Source organism: Geotrypetes seraphini, chromosome 2 (genome assembly GCF_902459505.1).
Source record: "Geotrypetes seraphini chromosome 2, aGeoSer1.1, whole genome shotgun sequence".
Lineage (NCBI taxonomy): Eukaryota > Metazoa > Chordata > Amphibia > Gymnophiona > Dermophiidae > Geotrypetes > Geotrypetes seraphini.
Genome location: NC_047085.1, coordinates 302,903,942 through 302,923,004, shown reverse-complemented (window position 1 = coordinate 302,923,004; position 19,063 = coordinate 302,903,942). Strand labels below are relative to the sequence as shown.

General features: G+C 44.6%; 1 protein-coding gene across 1 annotated transcript in view; it reads left to right on the top strand.

The window, feature by feature from the left end:
• MFNG (MFNG O-fucosylpeptide 3-beta-N-acetylglucosaminyltransferase) overlaps positions 1-18,832 on the top strand; it is a 104,596-nt gene extending 85,764 nt beyond the window's left edge. The window contains exons 4-8 of the mRNA XM_033929901.1: positions 333-486; positions 1,596-1,681; positions 3,497-3,662; positions 3,986-4,071; positions 17,937-18,832. Coding sequence (XP_033785792.1) covers positions 333-486; positions 1,596-1,681; positions 3,497-3,662; positions 3,986-4,071; positions 17,937-18,006 — 562 coding nt within the window. The 3' untranslated portion in view covers positions 18,007-18,832. The remainder of the gene's footprint in view (positions 1-332; positions 487-1,595; positions 1,682-3,496; positions 3,663-3,985; positions 4,072-17,936) is intronic.
• The last annotated feature ends 231 nt before the right edge of the window (positions 18,833-19,063 follow it).

Genomic DNA, 19,063 nt, shown 5'->3' with positions numbered 1-19,063 from the left:
GCTGAGTTGCAAAATTATATTATACAGGGATGGTCCCAAGCTGATCTGTATACTCTTTGTTTTAATCCTCTTTGTATCTTTTCCCCTAATTTTTTTCTTCCTTTTATTTCTCCGCCATTATCTCCTTTTTATGCCTTTCTTCTTTTTTTTTAATAATATGTTTATTGAAACAGGCAGTACAGCCAGAACACAGGCACAAAGCAGCAATGCGTCTCTTGCTTCATGTAATGGCTTCGTGTTTTGTTTTTTTAAATCTTGGTCTCATCCTTTGAATCCACTCTGCTGCCCCTCCCTCTTCACGACACTCTTTTTCTCCTTTGATCTCTGCACAGCTGGTTCTGTCACCTGGATGATGATAACTACCTGAACCCAAGGGTACTGCTGAAGGTGCTGTCTACATACTCTTCAAACAGAGAAATTTACATCGGGAAACCCAGCCTGAACAGACCCATTGAGGCTGATGAGCCACTTCCAAATAATCAAACGGTAACCTGTTGCTCCCCTGCACAGTCCACTGAGATTTAAATCCACAGAGCATCTCTTTGATTAGCTACAAATTATTTTAACTTTTTTAAATTGTTATATTTAGCTGATACTTTATCATTAGTAGCTCAAAGTAAGTTACATTCAGGTATGGTAGGTATTTCCCTGTCCCTGGTGGGCTCACAATCTAATTATGTATCTGAGGCAATGAAGGGTTAAGTAACTTCACAAAGTCACAAGGAATGTCAGTGAGACTTGAACCCTGGTTTTCCAGGTTTTCAGTCTGCTGCTTTAAATAGGTGACTACTCCATCATTATTCTCCCTATGCTTTGTATCCTCACAGTTCCATGAGTGGGATGCTAAGCACCCTCGGTGTGAGGGGAGCTTGTTCCTCATGTACCCTTTGGAACCGTGGTCAGAACTGTGCTGGCAGTGGTGACCCCAGGATACATAGAAACATGATGGCAGATAAAGGCCAAATGGCCAATCTAGTCAGCCCATCCACAGTAACCATTATCTCGTTCTCTCTCCGAGAGATCCCACGTGTCTATCCCAGGTCCTTTTGAATTCAGACATAGTCTCTGTCTCTACCACCTCTTCTGGGAATCTGTTCCATGCATCTACCACCCCTTTCTGTAAAAAAGTATTTCCTTAGATTACTCTGGAGCCTATCACGTCATCCTATGCCCTCTCATTGCAGAGTTTCCTTTCAAATGAAAGAGACTTAACTCATGGATAGATAGGGATAAATGATGGCTATCTCTCTTGATAAAGAGCATGGAAGGGGGTAGGGGTTGAGATTGGTAAAGATTGAAAAAAAGTTATTGGACCATAGAGTTCCATTCTCGGTGTGATTTTAGAGTTTGAAAGCAGTGAGGTAAACCTATATTCTAAGGGCAGTGCTAGATATTTTTTTTGGGGGGAGGGGAAGTTGGGTCAACAAAATTATATGCTGGAACATAGGAGTGAGGGTAAAGAAAGGAACTTGTGGGGTGCATCTTGCATTCAGCACATTTAAAAATTATTGTGTAAATAAAGTTTCTTTGTTTCTGGGTTGTTGTTTTTTTTTACTGCTTTCATAATAGTCTCTTCCTTTGCTTTTCTTCCACAGAAATCTGTATTTTTTTGGTTTGCCACTGGTGGTGCTGGGTTTTGTCTCAGCCGGAAGCTTGCTGTGAAGATGACTCCATGGGCTAGGTGAGCACAGTGGCGTACCAAGGGGGGGAGGTCCACCCCGGGTGCACGCTCCAAGGGGGTGCACAGCCGGCCTGATCCGGAACCTCCCGCGCTGTTTCAAACCGCACTTCAGCGTGGCTGCCCTACTTAGAGCAGAGGTGTGACAACAGGTGATGACAAGAAAAAAAGAGGGAATATAGATGGACAGCCACCTGGGGGGAGATGAACAGACATAGGGCAGGATGAAAAAATGCTCCACGGTAAAAAATATTGTGGAGGAAGTAATTTGTTTTTACCGAGTGACGCTCAGCACAATAGTATGCAAATTATATGTATGCTAATCGTGCAGAGCAGCTCCAGTAGAAAGGGGAGGAACTGTGCTTGATGCTTATTGAGAAGAGCATTTGCTTGCACAGCTCCTCCTCCTGCCTGCCCAAACTGTCAAAAAAGCAGGGAGGGGCCTTTGATGCCTGAGCCAATCAGGGCCTAAAGCCCCTCCCAATGCATCCCAGGATACACTGGGAAGGGGAAGGCCCCAATTCGAAGATACGGGCCTGCTGGCAGGAGGGAGTGAACATCCCTCCTGCCAATTTTCATCTGAAAGGTAGGGTAGGTTGTTGAGAAGGGGGGTGTCCAGTGACAGAAGGGAGTGGGCATCCCTCCTTCTGATTGTCAGATGTGTGGAGGCGTCTCAGCTAGGGGGCATCTTGGAGCCAGCCTGGTGTATTTTTGGGTGGGGGTCCTGGCCATGGAGATCTTTTAGCTAGGGGGGGTGTCTGATGCGGCCCAGCCCACTAGATCACCAGGTTAGGCCATGGGGGAAGCTCAGCATGAAAGGAGGATCTTTTATTTTTTATCCCCAGCTGTCGTGCGTGTGCTGTTTGAGCATACAACACACACACAACAGCTGAACCCATTAAAAGAAAAAAACAAAAAAGTTCCAGCTCAGGTGCAAAGGAGTTTTTTTTGATTGTTGTTTTATTTTATATGGGTTCAGCTGTTGTACATGTGTTGTGTGTGTGCACAGCACATGGACAACAGCTACCAAAATTAAAGCACCGATTTGTCTCGTCGTTAAAGGGGGGGGGCATTCCATTTAGTGCATCGCAAGGATAGCTCATTAGAATACTAATGAGCTCCTTGTAATGCATTTGCATAGGGTTCTCGGTGGCTGCTGCAACCATCAGTTGCAGTCACAGATAACCTTATTGAGGATCAGAAGGGGAACTTTCTATGATAGTAAAACTGCTTTAATGAATCTTACTGCCACGGAAAACTTCTATGCATCTGGCCCTAAGAGATTAAGAAATAGAGCATGGAGGAGGGAGGAAAAGAGAAGGCAAAAAGAAAGGATAGAGTATGGAAAAGAAGGGAGAAGAAGAATTGTTTAATGGAAGTACGAAGTGAGGGTAATTGAGAGCTCAGAAATCATTTCAGCCAACTACAAAAAGAAGACCTGTGGTGTAGCAAGGGTGGGAGGCACCCTTCCCTTTCCCTGTAACTCTTTAACTTCTCCAGCACAAGCAGCATCTCCAACTTTCTGCCCACGCCATCCTCGGCTCTTTCTCTGATGTTACTTCCTGGTCCCGCAACCCAGAAATGACATCAGAGGGAGAGCTGAGGCCACGCAAGCAGCAGGAGAAGCAAAGAGCTTCAGGTATTGGGAGGGGTGGGAAGAAGCGGGGATGTGGAGAGGAGGAGAGGTGCCGGCCCTGAGATGGCACCCCCCCTGGCCCCCTTACTACGCCAGGGCTGTAGGTGATCAAGTGAGAATATTGATCTCCCATATTGCCTTTTACTTGTCCCTCTAAGCCTAAGTATTGCCTCCTCTTCTAGTGGTGGCAAATTCCTCAGCACCTCTGACCTCATCCACCTACCAGATGACTGCACAATTGGGTACATCATTGAGCAGAAGTTGGGAGTTCGACTCCTGAGAAGCCCCCTCTTCCATTCTCACCTGGAGAACCTGCACATGATTCCCAAATCTCAGCTGCCATACCAGGTGAGAAGGAGATATTGAGAAAGGGACGGGAAAGGATAGGATGGGAAGGGTCAGAGGATCGAGATGACGCATGAGAACAAAAGAGGCATTCAACAGTAAATAAGAAACTATAGAAAGAATGAGAAAAGAGAGGAATAAACCCTACAGAAATAAAACCAAAGCAAAGCCAGAACTTTCTCTGTTATTGTGTGGACAGTCTTTCTCAGACATGATGCACTTACTGGCACAGAGCCCATGCAATTTGTCATGCTAATAAAGTTTGTTTGTTTGGTTTGTTTTTTTTCATTTAACTGATGTTCTTCCTCACGTTTCTCTTGCTGCAGGTGACTCTTAGCTATGGTGTTTTTGAGAGAAAACAGAATGTGGTTCACCTTCCAGGCCCTTTCTCAATTCAAAGTGATCCAACCCGGTGTGTATCTGTCAAAGGGTTCTTGTTTCCATTATGTTAGGGCAGCCCTCCAATGTAGAAAGGGACTGAATGGGAGCACAGAGTTTCAGATAATTCCTTGAGGTGCTGATATCACCACGGGTTAGGATAGATGTTATCAAGTAATGTCAGCATCCTAAGGTTCTGATTCATTTTCAACTGTACAGTAATTGAGCAAAAAGTGATTTGTAACCAGCTTAATCTGAGGAGCTTTGAGCTGCCCTCATGATTTAGGCCATTCTTCTGGCCAACTCAGCTGGTCAGGCTGGAGAAATGATGGACTCAGACCCAGCATGGAAAGGTAGCTTTCACTAATGTGATAGCCTTTGATAGTTAGTAAGCGACTTTAGCCCTTAGGCCTGCTATGTGAGAGAGAACAAAGATGGTTGATTGGCTTTATTTATTTATTTAACATGACTTTAAGTTCTGTCCTGGTCCTTTACTGGGGGAAAAAAAAGAAAGCCAGCTTCTGCTCACTGGATGAATGCTGGTTCTTCCTAGGCTGAACCAGGGGTGGTTGGTTTGGGGGACTCTGGGATCTTGCTGCTCTTTGAACTTTTATCTGGGGTCAATGGATCATTGCTGACCATCACCCTACTTACTCATAGCCCCCAATGTAACCATCTGGACAAATAGTTCATCCACCCTTCTGCTATTTCAAGTCATGCTAGCACAGTGATTTTGTTTGCCTGATAACTTAAGAATCAGTGCTGTGCTGCTTAGATCAGTGTTCTTCAACCACCGGTCCATGGACCATTGCCGGTCCACAGAAATTTCCTGCCAGTCCACAGGATCAGCACTTTCATCAGACCCAAAACAGTGTTCTTCAACCGCCGGTCCACGGTGCGATCGATGTGGCGTTATCTTCGAGCCAGCTCCCTCTTCCTCACTGATTCAGTGCACAAAGTCACGGGCAGTGGCTCCTACGGGCATCCTGCGCCTGAACCGGAAGCCTTCTCTCTGACGTTGCAACGTCAGAGGGAAGGCTTCCAGATGAGGCACTGGATGTGCAAGGTGCAATTAGTACTATTACGGGGGCGGAGTCTGGGGTGTAGATTGGGTAGAGATGGGCGGGGTCTGGCCCAAGACTTAGCCCAGTGTTCTTCAACCGCCGGTCCACGGACCGATGCCGGTCCACAGAATAATTCTTTTATTTCTGCCTGTCCATAGGTGTAAAAAGGTTGAAAAACACTGGCTTAGACCAAAGTTCATTCAGCCCAACATCCTGTCACCTACTATTTCAAGCCATGCTAGCACAGTGAGCTGCACGCTTCTTATGATTTTGTTTGCCTGATAACTTAAGAATATCAGTGCTGTGCTGCTTAGACCAAAGTTCATTCAGCCCAACATCCTGTCACCAGTATTGGTCAGTGCAGGGTAGTTGACAGATCTCAATAGGAAATAATGTTCCATATGACTCTCCCTACAAGTAAGAGGTGGAAACACCAAGTCAGTCCAATTATTGTCTTTGTTTAAACTGTTTATTGACCACAACGCAACAGTGAGCACAACAAACATATGCACAGCTCATATATAATACTTAATATTCCATCCTTTTAAGTTCATATCAGAGCAGTTTACAATAATATAAATCTCAAAAGGTGCACGTTATGCAAACCATCTATTAAAAACTTTCCAAGCCATGTGACTCCCAACACACATTCTTATTTTGTTTTAGGTAAATATGTATAGCCATATCCTACACCCCTAAGTTCCATAAACAAATTATTCTACCTCTTACCCACACCCTATCCCTTGTGGACAGAAGTGACCTCATCCTGTCCTCTACCCAAAATGTAGAATATTATGAGTACTCCTAGCCCTTGTGGATAGAATCTGGGTTATAATCAACCCCCACATCCAGAAATGACTGGCTCCTCCACCCAAAACTGACCCATTTTATGAACTGACAGCAGCTGTGTCCTCCTGAGACACAACTACCACTCTCACTCCAGGACCCACAGGACCATTGCTTAAAATTGCCTTTGGGATTATTTCTAATTATACTCCCAACACCCTCTCCAAGAAGCCCTGCACCTTCCTCTAAAACACTTGCACCTTTGGGCAATCCCAAAGTATATGAGCCAATGCTGCATTTACGGTAGTCCCTCAACTTTGCAAAGTTTGGAGTGGACACATATTTCACCTCATAGGCTTGGGATGGAGAAGAGAATATGTGCAGATAATTTTTTGTTTCATTTCCCACAGAAAAACATTAACCAACTGATATTCAGATTGTAGATTATAAGAGGGCGTGGTCTTGATATGATATGGCAGGGCTTGGGCAGGACCAAAATATATACATGCATTTTTTATTTTGCAAAGGGAATACACATACGTGTAGGATACTTCACATATCGAGATTACATCAGCTTTTTGCAGGTACTGGTATTTCAGAGGTACACATAGAGTCTGGCCCTTTACAGGAAGGATTACGATAAGAGAGGTAGCTTGCTTAATCTCCCATGGTTCAGATTTTCATTAGAGAAAGATTTCTGTCTCTTTATCACATTGGTGGCACAAACGTGTACTTTTGCAAAATGGCTGATGTAAATGTATATGTACCAATGTGGAACTTGGGAAGTTAGTCCTTTACAACTTATACCACACAGTGTTGTTGAAATAATGACAAGGTCAGAAATCAATACAATTCATCCAATAAAGTGAGATAAGATGTAAGAAAAAAAACCCCAAAAACCTCATACCTTACACAACCTCAACACCAAACGGTATCATTAAATCTTCAATGGAGTCACAACTATGGCTACCCCCCCAAAAATTAAACTTGAACAACGACATCACTGGTCAGTGCAGGCTAATGGGACACTGTAACTGAGGTTAGATGGGCTTGATAGGATTTGGGATCTGCTGTATCATTATTATTGACTTGGGGCAAGGTACAAAAGGAAAGGTAAAGCTGAGGCTATGAGATTTCCAGAGCTATTAAGATGGGCTTGGGAAGCACTGCCATGACATAATGCATTTCTCATAAGGGTCTGTATATGTCAACAAAGGCAGCCATCAAACTGAAGGAAAGTAACCACACCAAAAATAATCATAATAGATTGTGAGCTTTCATATCCTTTCTACCTAGCCAAAAATCAGGACTCAACCTCATGAATGTTAATTCTATCTTTCTGTAAAAATAAATTCAGGAAAAGCAGCCATTTCCTCCAAATTTGTAATATCCCATGTCCTTCAAAGAACTTATAATACTCTCATATATCATCATCTCTCTCACTCGCCAATCCATTCCTTCTAGTATCTGAAGAACTAGACTGGGATAAGTCCCTGAAGCTCCTCGCTCCTCTCAAAACCAAGAGAACATAGTAACTTAGTAAATGACGGCAGACAAAGACCTGACTACCCTATGTTTCCACTATAGAATAAACGGGTAAATATTCAAAGTAAATTAACTAGCAGATATGGCTCCAGGCTAGTTAAAATGACTTATTTGAGTTATCAGTCATTTTCAGCTGCAATTAACTGAATAATGCTGCTGAAAATGTTTAGTTAGCGCCTAGCTCAAAACCAGCTATTTTGGGGACATTCCAGGAGCAGAGTTGGTACTTAAAGTGTCAATATTCAGAACTTAACTGGCCAAGTTAACCACAGAAATAGGACTGACTTTTATGTGGTCCTGTCTTTATGTGGTTCCCTAAAGCTATGCTTTAGTTGGCTCCACAATCCTGGGAAATTCAGTGCCGAAGCCCAGACATGGTTCAGTACTGAATTTCTGGGCAAAAACAGAGTGCCACGGACTGATTGTTGACTCCAAAATGTTCCTGTTTCTCCACATCCCAGCATTTAAGGGAAAGGCTTTGATTATTTTTGTCCCGTCTAGTCTGCATCATGGCAAAAGAATATCAGATGTATGCACTTCTATCCATGACTCCCAATCAAATGATTCTTCTAGCCATACATTCCAGACTTCAACCTGCAGTTGCTGCTTACCTTCATATATTTCTAGGAGGAAAATTTTTGACTCATTGATTCACCCTCGGGATTCCAAAAATTCCTAGCTTCCCTTTGGACTATACAGTTCTCTCTATTATTAGCAAGGTACTGTAACTGTAAATAATGAAGGACAGAAACTTCAGCCCAGTTTGTCTTCAATCTGTTGAGATGAGACAAATCTTTCCTTTTGTACTATTTCTGAGGTAATATATAGAAATAAAACAAAACAAAGGAAATAAGGTAATACCTTTTTTATTGGACTAACTCAATGCATTTTATGATGAGCTTTCAAAGGTAACCATTCTTCTTCAGATCAGAAATAAGAAAATGTTGATAAATATCAATATATAGAAGGAAAACATGAAAGCATTTTAGTGATAGTTTCACAGGAAAAGGAAGGGGTGGTTGGGTGAACAGGAGACAGAGAGATAACAAAGCAGTTTTAAATGTCTTTGTAGTGGGAAAGAAAGCCCAGATCTTTAAGTCCTGTCTGGTAGGTGTCAAAATATTTCATCTTTTTAATTTCAAAGGTCTTATGTTCTTGGATTGTCTTAAAGTTTCCTTTTAGTTTTCTCACCAAACTATTTCTGAAAACTTTACAATGCCTCCCCTCCCACTTCCTCCTCATTTTCTAAATCCAATCTATACAACTCTGTCACCTTCCTCAAAATAGACACATAATTCAGCTCATACAATTGCTTTGTACTGTTGAAATATCCAAATCCCTAAGTATTTTATGCTCTATAGGACCATCTGAAAAGGTGTTCAATTTCGCTTTGCGTCTTCTATGCCTAGCCTTAACACTGAGCATTGCTTCATGCATTATTGTAAATGCTATTTCAGATCCCTAGGGCACTGTTCTAATTACTTCTCTCCTTTGGGAAAACTGACCATCTAATCTAATATAAAATGACATTTTGATTCCACCTTATGTGATAAAGTTTAGTTCAAGGCAAAGTACAACACAATTAGTAATACAAACATAAGACTTATGGAGACAGACTTAAAGATCTCAATCTGTATACTTTGGAAGAAAGGCGGGAGAGGGGAGATATAATAGAGACGTTTAAATACCTATGTGGCCTAAATGCACATGAGTCGAGTCTCTTTCATTTGAAAGGAAGCTCTGGAATGAAAGGACATAGGATGAAGTTAAAAGGTGATAGGCTCAGGAGTAATGTAAGGAAATACTTTTTTACAGAAAGGGTGGTAGATGTGTGGACCAGTCTCCCGGAAGAGGTGGTGGAGACAGAGACTGTGTCTGAATTCAAGAAAGCCTGGGATAGGCATGTAAGATCTCTTAGAGAGAAGAAGAGAAGATGGTTACTGCAGATGGGCAGACTGGATGGGCCATTTGGCCTTTATCTGCCATCAGGTTTCTATGTTTCTAAGTATGGTTATCTAAAAGGTACATAAAATAAAAATACATTAAAAAACCTGGATAAATTGATAACCTATAAAACCTATGTCATATAATCAGTTTCTAACTTAAGATCTACCAAAAGTGAATTCCATCATTGGATCATTGGAGGTTGGGAGTGGGGTGGGGAGACAAAATGGACTTGTTTCAATATTGTACATTTTGGGTGTTAGAGAGCTTAATCTCTTCCACAGAAGTTTCCAAGTTTCCAAGTTTAATATGTATTTGATTGATCGCTTTATCAATTTCAAAGCGATTAACAAATGTTTAAAATTACAATATATAAAAGTTACAATATATTAATTAAAAAAAAAAAACACGACAAAACATAAACTAGCTACGAGACAAATTGGAAACATTAGGATAAGTAGGGGGAGAAATTACAATATGTTTGAGCAGAGTGGGAAACAAATTAAGGAAAACACATGTGGGTGGGATAAAAGGAGAGAAGATTGAAAAAATATTCTGACAATAAAAAATGATTTGATTCCGAAACTTGTAAAAATATAGAAGAATATGCCGAATAAAGTTAAATAATAAAAGCGTCGTTAAATAAAAAAGTTTTAAGATTACTTTTGAATTTGTCCAAATTAGATTCTTCACGTAAGTGGATGGGGAGAGAATTCCAAGTTTGGGGCGCTGTAACTGAAAAGATATATTGTCGACGTGTATTGATTATTTTTAATGAGGGAATTGTTAATAAGCGCTGTTTCTCTGATCTTAAAGTTCTGTTGGAAGAATAAGGAATAAGTAATTTATAAATGAAAGCCGGAGATTTAAATAGGAGGGATTTAAATGTAAGTAAACAAAGCTTATAGATTATTCTGTGGGCCACAGGGAGCCAATGAGCCTCCTTAAGGAGAGGAGTAATATGATCAAACTTTTTTGCTTTTGTGATAAGTCTGATAGCTGTATTTTGTATGATCTGCAGACGTTTAATCTCCTTTTGTGCAATACCTTTAAATAGTGCATTGCAATAATCTAATTTGGATATTATGAAAGAATGAATGAGTATCTTTAAAGAATCAGTATTGAATAATTTAGAGATAGATCGTATTTACAACTCGGTGGATTGAGTTCACTAAATATTGAGGACCTAATCCTGCAGGCTCTAAAAACCAGGTTGAGAAATTCAGTTCTAAAATGGTAGGGAACTAATGGGTTGTTGGCAGAAGAAGAGAAAGGTGCAGCAAATGGTACTGTGGATTTCCCAAGCCTCATAGTGGGAGAAGGAAACAGTGCTGTGATGAAGAAGTCAGCAAACTGTGCTGTCAAAGAGTGGCAGTGACCTGTGATTGTAGGGATTGAGGAACTGATGGAGGTTGCTACCCCTTCATTGACTGAAGATGAGGCATCTGGACAGAGGCTAAAGTAGAGAAGTGGCAGAAGGACAAGGCCCTGACACCCAAAGATACTGGTCTAGCCACAGCATCAGCTGAACTCCCCCCCCCCCCCACACACACACACCATTCCACTTCTGCTAGTGGAGAGCTGAGAGCATCTTCCTGGATCCCTCTCTGAAGCACTGACCTGGTCAATAAAGCAATGCAAAAGAGGCAGAAGACTGTGGAATCCAATGATCTTAACAAGATGTTTATTAAAAATATAATAAAATCAGTGAAATCAGAACAATCTCCACTTCAATGAGTGACTGACATGTGGTGGGATGCGGACTCAACACGGTTCGTGTTTTGGCTGATTAAAACCTTCCAACTAATTCACCCGATAGATCCAAATAATCAATCAGAAATGAAGTTCATAAATCAAAAATTGGAAAAGATTAACTCCTGGTTGGACTTACATATGCTCTCGTTGAACATTGAAAAATCCAAAGTAATGATTTATCCCAACAAGGAAGGACTTTCTTTGCAGACCCCTCTTAAACTCAAGTCTCAGTCTATTAAAACCGTACCTTCACTTAAATTACTTGGAGTCACTTTTACTAATAAATTGAATTATCATCTCCATATCAGTACAGTGGTCCAACGCTGTTTTTATCGACTACGTATGATCAGATCATTATCCAAACTATTAGATGCCGCATCTTTGAACATTTTGATTCATTCTCTCGTGATTTCGTGCATTGACTATTGTAATGCCCTTTATAAAGGCATAACCAAAAAAGAAATGCGAAGACTCCAGATAATACAGAACACCACTGTAAAGATTATATTCAATGCAAAGAAATCTGACCATGTTACCCCCTTGTTGCAAGAAGCCCACTGGTTGCCAGTGGAATACAGAATCACTTACAAAATTCTTCTGTTAACATTTAAGACCAGACAAAACAATCAACCTGAATTTATATATAATCTTCTTACCTCTTATATTCCTTCTAGATCCCTAAGATCAACAGCTAATAACCTTTTCTCTATACCATCACTGAAGTTTATATATACAATATATATATACAAGTTTATATATACAATGCCCCCTCTCTTTGGAATAGTATTCCAAATTATTTATTAATCAAATCTTAATAACTTTAAGACGAAGCTAAAGACATTTCTCTTCCTTGATGCCTTTGTGACCTAACTGTCCTTTTAAGGGCAATCGAGCACAAATACTATTTAGCTTATCGTTATTTATAGTAGCCCCTCCTATTATTTTTTCCTTAATTGTTCTCTTTTACTTTGACTATTGTAGTTCTTGCCTTTTACCTTTTATTCTTGTTTGTCTTTGTTTTTAAAAGTTATTAATAGTTATAGTTTGGTGACATAATGTCAGCTCAAACTTGTATTTTAGTTAAAGTTTGTCTTCTGTTTTTACGAATTTGTACACCGCCTAGAAGGTTGATTGGGTGGAATAAGAAATTTTAAATAGACTTGAAACTTGAAACTCAGAGGTCCAGGTCAGTGTTCACTCGATGGTATGAGAAGGTGGGTGCGAATATGGATAAAATCCTTGCTCGTGATGAGAAAAACTTGAAAAAAAACACTTCTGCAAGAGCAAGGATTTTATCCATATTCGCACCCACCTTCTGATACCATCGAGTGAACACTGACCTGGACTCCTGAAAAAGGCTGTGTTGGGTCCGCATCCCATCACATGTTAGTCACTCAATGTAGTGGAGATTGTTCTGATTTCACTGATTTTATTATATTTTAATAAACGTCTCATCAAGATAATTGGATTCCACAGTTTTCTGCCTCTTTTGTTTTGGTTGGTGGTAATTGGCTCATTACTCAATTTTGAGTTCCATATGTAGAATCTGGGGATTAGCGTGTAAATGTAAAGGGGGCATTCACAGAAAAACATCTTGGGTGAGGCTTGGGTGTGACCAATATTTACATATGTAACTTACACACTACTGTAGTATCTCGCACACTTTGTGAAGCCACAGCACGCTAAACGTGGCTGTGGCTCGAGGGCATCCGGAAGTGTGCGGACGTTGATGCGATGACGTGCATGCGCGAAGGCCCTCCACCAGTAGGGGATGCGAGAGGCATGTCCTGTAGGCAGTCAGCTGGCACCTCTCCTCCTCCCTGGTGTCTCACGGCACACCTGGAATCTCAGGCAGCATGGCACAAAGTTTGAGATACACTGCACTAGTGTATCTTAAAAAGGATATAGTGGAATTAGAAAAGATACAGATAAGGGCGATGAAAATGATAAAGGAGATGGGACGGCTTCCTTATGAGGAAAGGCTAAAGCGGCTGGGGTTCTATAGCCTGGAGTAGAGACAGCTCAGGATAGAGGTCTATAAAATAATGAATGGATTGGAATGCGTAGATGTGAATCACTTGTTTACCGTATTTTCACGCAAATAACACGCACCCGTATAAAACGCGCACACGTGTATAGCGCGCAGAAATCACGATGATAAGAACAAAAACTTTGGTATAACGCGCTCACGATTATACCGCGCATGCTGCCCGACTCTCCGTTCACCCCCCCTGACTTCCGTGCACTGCCCCGCCTCTCCGTGCGCTGTCCCGACTCTCCGTTCACCCCCCCTGACTTCCGTGCACTGCCCCGCCTCTCCGTGCGCTGTCCCGACTCTCGTTCACCCCCCCTGACTTCCGTGCACTGCCCTGACTTTCCGTGCGCTGTCCCGACTCTCCGTTCACCCCCCCCTGACTTCCGTGCACTGCCCTGACTTTCCGTGCGCTGTCCCGACTCTCCGTTCACCCCCCCTGACTTCCGTGCACTGTCCCCCCTTGAAGGTCTGTCCCCATCCTGAAAGCCTGATGCCCCCCCCCGACGTCCGATACATCCCTCCCCCCGAAGGACCGCCGACTCCCCAACAATATCGGGCCAGGAGGGAGCCCAAATCCTCCTGGCCACGGCGACCCCCTAACCCCACCCCGCACTACATTACGGGCAGGAGGGATCCCAGGCCCTCCTGCCCTCGACGCAAACCCCCCTCCCCCCAACGACCGCCCCCCCCCCAAGAACCTCCGACCGCCCCCCAGCCGACCCGCGATCCCCCTGACGACCCCCACGACCCCCCCACCCCCCTTCTCCGTACCTTTGGTAGTTGGGCCAGAAGGGAGCCCAAACCCTCCTGGCCACGGCGACCCCCTACCCCCACCCCGCACTACATTACGGGCAGGAGGGATCCCAGGCCCTCCTGCCCTCGACGCAAACCCCCCTTCCCCCCAACGACCGCCCCCCCCAAGAACCTCCGACCGCCCCCCCAGCCGAACCGCGACCCCCCTGGCGACCCCCACGACCCCCCCACCCCCCTTCCCCGTACCTTTGGTAGTTGGCCGGACAGACGGGAGCCAAACCCGCCTGTCCGGCAGGCAGCCAACGAAAGAATGAGGCCGGATTGGCCCATCCATCCTAAAGCTCCGCCTACTGGTGGGGCCTAAGGCGCGTGGGCCAATCAGAATAGGCCCTGGAGCCTTAGGTCCCACCTGGGGGCGCGGCCTGAGGCACATGGTCGGGTTGGGCCCATGTGCCTCAGGCCGCGCCCCCAGGTGGGACCTAAGGCTCCAGGGCCTATTCTGATTGGCCCACGCGCCTTAGGTCCCACCAGTAGGCGGAGCTTTAGGATGGATGGGCCAATCCGGCCTCATTCCTTCGTTGGCTGCCTGCCGGACAGGCGTGTTTGGCTCCCGTCTGTCCGGCCAACTACCAAAGGTACGGGGAAGGGGGGTGGGGGGGTCGTGGGGGTCGCCAGGGGGATCGCGGGTCGGCTGGGGGGCGGTCGGAGGTTCTTGGGGGGGGGCGGTCGTTGGGGGGGAGGGGGGTTTGCGTCGAGGGCAGGAGGGCCTGGGATCCCTCCTGCCCGTAATGTAGTGCGGGGTGGGGTTAGGGGGTCGCCGTGGCCAGGAGGGTTTGGGCTCCCTTCTGGCCCAACTACCAAAGGTACGGGGAAGGGGGGTGGGGGGTCGTGGGGGTCGCCAGGGGGGTCGCGGGTCGGCTGGGGGGGGCGGTCAGAGGTTCTGGGGGGGGCGATCGTTGGAGGGAGGGGGTTTGCGTCGAGGGCAGGAGGGCCTGGGATCCCTCCTGCCCGTAATGTAGTGCGGGGTGGGGTTAGGGGGTCGCCGTGGCCAGGAGGGTTTGGGCTCCCTTCTGGCCCGATATTGTCGGGAAGTCGGCGGTCCTTCGGGGTGGGGGTGCGAGTGGTCCTGCCGGGGGGGGGGATGTATCGGACGTCGGGGAGTCGGCCGGGCAAGAGGGCTTGGGCTCCCTCTTGCTCCGATCGTGGATGCGGGTGCGGGTGGGAGCGCGTGCGAGCGGTCGTTCGGGATGGGGGTGCGAGCGGTCCTGCTGGGGGGGTGAATCGGGCGTCGGGCGGGGGTGGGAACTATGTTTTAAAACTTTTGTATACCGCGCTCACGCATATAACGCACGAGGGGTATGCGCGGTAGGTAAAAACGCGTATAACGCGCGCGTTATATGCGTGAAAATACGGTACTTTTTCCAATATTAGGACAAAAAGAAGTGTACGTAATTAAACGCTGGAATTTGTTGCCAGAGAAAGTGGTGAAAGCAGTTAGCTTAGCAGGATTAAGGGAAAAAAAGGTTTGGATAATTTCCTGAAAGAAAAGTCCATAAGTTATTATTAACATGGACTTGGGAATATACTGTACATTGCTTATTCCTAGGATAAGTGGCATAAAATCAGTTTTACTCTATGGGATCTTGGCAGGTACTTGTGGGTTGGCCACTGTTGGAAAGAGGATGCTGGGCTTTTATAGACCTCTAGTGTTTTAGCCCATTATATTTGTTACAGTAACGGGTGCTAGAATAGCCCCACCTATACACTGACTGACCACACCCATACACTGACTGGCCTCTACCATGCCCGGACCCTGCCTCCCACTGATCCCAGTCCAACCACCTCACCTTTCACCATTTCCTTAGTTCTCTGTACCCTTTTGGCCCTCATAGATCCTCCACTGCATTTATCACAAAACAGAGCCTTTCCCTCCATGTGGGTCTGGCCTCCTGGTCCCCCATTACTTACCCAACACTACAGCAGCAGTCCTGACGTACCAACCACTCCTCCCTCAGTGTCCCAAAGCAGCAGTGGTCCTACCATTTCCATCTCTCCCTTTCCCCCTTTAATACCCTCTACCATCTCTCTCTGACCCTGTTTCACCCCTTTTGCCATCTTTCCCTTTCCTGTCCACTCCATCCTTCCCCAAGGCCATCTCTCTCTCTCCTGCCCCCTCCATCCTCCCTGAAGTCTATCTCTCCCTATCCCCTACCATCTCTCCCTGTCCCCCTTGTAGCCCCTCTATCCTTCTCATCCATCTCCCAAATCTGACATCTCTCCCTCCCTCCCTTACACCATCCCTGAGTCTCTCTCTCTCCTTTCCTCACTTGACTCCAACATCTCTCGCTTCTCCCACTTCCTCCCCCCCGAATCCAGCACCTCCTGTCTCATGGGCAATTCCTAGACATAATTTATTTTTTCATTTTGTACAGTTAGCAACTCTAATAGTGCCTGCACTTTAAGAAAATCCAAATAGCTGCAGGTAGTCTCCCGAAGCTAAGCTGAAACCTCCGCACTCTCTCTGGGACTCTGCCCCAGTGCTTCACCGACGCCGTCGCCCTGGGAGAAAGAACTGAGGTCACGTGCTCACTGTTGTTAGTGATGAGGGCTGGCATCTGGTAACTTCTGAACAGTGAGAGCCAGGGTTCAGGCATGGTAGAGGTGGGGCATGGGTGGGGGATCAGGGTGTAGGTGGGGCTGGGCATGGGGGCTACCACATAGCTCCTCTGGAGTTTATCGAACTGAACCCCAAGATTTTGCCAGCGCAGGCCGACCCGAAGTCCAATCCCACCACCAGCTCCACCGGCCTTCTTCCCCACTCCGCCCTTCTTTGTGAGATCTCGAAAGCGACTCTTCTGCAGCCCAATCAGAGGCTCACCGGCGCCTTCGGTGAGCAGAGCGCTACCAATGAAGTGCCAAAGAAAGGCGGAGTGTCATAGCTAGCAGAAGTGGTTGGACGTTGTTGGTATCGAATCCCAGTCCCACCACCTCACCTTTCTTTATGTAATGTGCATGCGTGGCATGGAGGCACGGAGCACGGACGCACAGAGTTTGAAGTGCGCATGTGCGCTAAGGTTTTTATTATAGCGGATTGGTCTGCCCCAGTATGGCTATTCTTATGTTCTTATATGCTGAAGTGTTGCATTTTGGTACCCTTAATTCCTCAGGCTATTGACATGGCTTAAGAGGGCATGTCTAAATGTAGGTGCAGTGTTGCCAATTTATGCTAACATTTCTATAATTTAATCTTGGCACCTGGATTACATTACATTGCACTTATTGACCACGCTACCAAAAAGTTCTACGCGGTTTACAAAAGTTTATCAATAATGAACATAATGTGTGGGCGAAGTAAGTTAAGTGAACAAGTATTTAGAGAAAAGATAAGTTTTCAGCTGTTTTCTGAATTGTGCATAGGAGTCAGCTGTAAGTAACAATGAACAAAATTCTTTTTCATGAGGGGCTGCCTGAGTTGCTAAAGAATGATTAAGAAATTTCTTACTTTTGCAGCCCTTTACAGGAGGGAAATTGAATAGAGCATGAGTCTTTCTGCTTTGTTTATTCATAGCTATGGAGAAACTGTTAACCAGGTAAATAGGGGCTGAACCATAAAGAACTTTGTAACTAAAACAGCCCAATTTAAACAGTACACGGGCCTCTACAGGGATCCAGTGCAGATTCTGCTATATAATTAGCGCTCAACGCATGGCATCTGGGTGCTTAAATTCCAAGTTACGGAACTGCCCCCTCTGAGTCCCCTCTTCAACTGTCCATGCTGTATTCATGATATCTGCAATGAGAAACAGCACACCAGATCTGACCTGACTGAGGCTTGCAAAGATAGAAGTAACCATGTAGCAGAAGCTTTCAGACTCTGTCAATATTTAATATCACTTCAAAATGACAGAAAAAAAACATACAGAAAAATTGCAGTTTTCCATTTGAAGGGCTTACAAACTTTTATTGTTTCTTTTATGACTGCTTTATGGTTGCTAACTCTCTTCCTGCTTCTTGCAGGTTTCGATCCATCCATTGTCTCCTTTACCCCAGTACAGCCTGGTGTCCAGCACAGGACTCTATCCAGTGACTTGCTAGCATTCTGAAAAGCTAAATCAAGCAAGTCTACCTGTTCTCAAGTCCCAGACTCTGCGTGGGAGTGCAACATTTTGCTGCCACATCTACCCTGCATCTTCATGTGGTGGCTGCTGTCAGGGAGGGCGTTGCACTTTATGAGAAAGAAACCACGAGATGAAGATAAAGTATGGAGCAGAGAGAACACAGCCTGAGTATCAGGGGTTCTTGGAGAAAGATTCATACTCTTGGTTTTGCACTGTGACTATAGAGCCATGGCAGACATTTAAATGTCGTTTGGGAGGGGGTTGCTTGGGTAAGAAGGAACACATGCTTAACTCGTTCATGAAAAATTGCACAAGACAAAAAACATCATTTGGAAGAGCACAAATACTTTTAAGAGATTGGTTTCTGGGAAAAATTTTCAAGAGACTACATCTTCACTGCCTTGACAGATGTTGCCGTATGTTTTCAGAGTAATAGACAGAGCTGTCTGTACTAGTACAAAACACCCATAGGCACCTCCAATGACAGAAAAAAAATAATAATACAGTAGTGTAATCTGCCTGCTTACTTTGAGGCAGGGGGGAATACAGTAAGAAATGTATATAGGCATGCGGTTCAAATTCAGCATTTGAGTGTGCGCACACACACACATTTGCAGAGGGTTTAGACAGTTCATTGTTAAATGTCTTAGAAAGAATAGCTAAGAGGCTGAACAACTTCAGTAACTAACATCTCTCCATTCCTGCTATGACAATCCTGAATTGATTTATTGTGACAGATATACTGAATTTTATCATCAATGGCATAAAATAAAATAGTTTCTTTTACCGAGTGGATCCAAAAAGCACTCTTTTAAAAACAGTAGTACTACCCTTCTCAGATCCGTTCATATTGCAAAAAAGTTTGAGAAAGTTAGGGAAGGTCAAATATCAAAATGGACACACTCAATGGGCTTTGTGGTTCTTGTCTGCTGTTAATTGTGGGCTGTTGTGTTAAAAAAAACCTCATTGATCACAAATCAAAGGCATGCTCAGTACCTCAGGTACTGATGGTTTAAACCCTGCTTG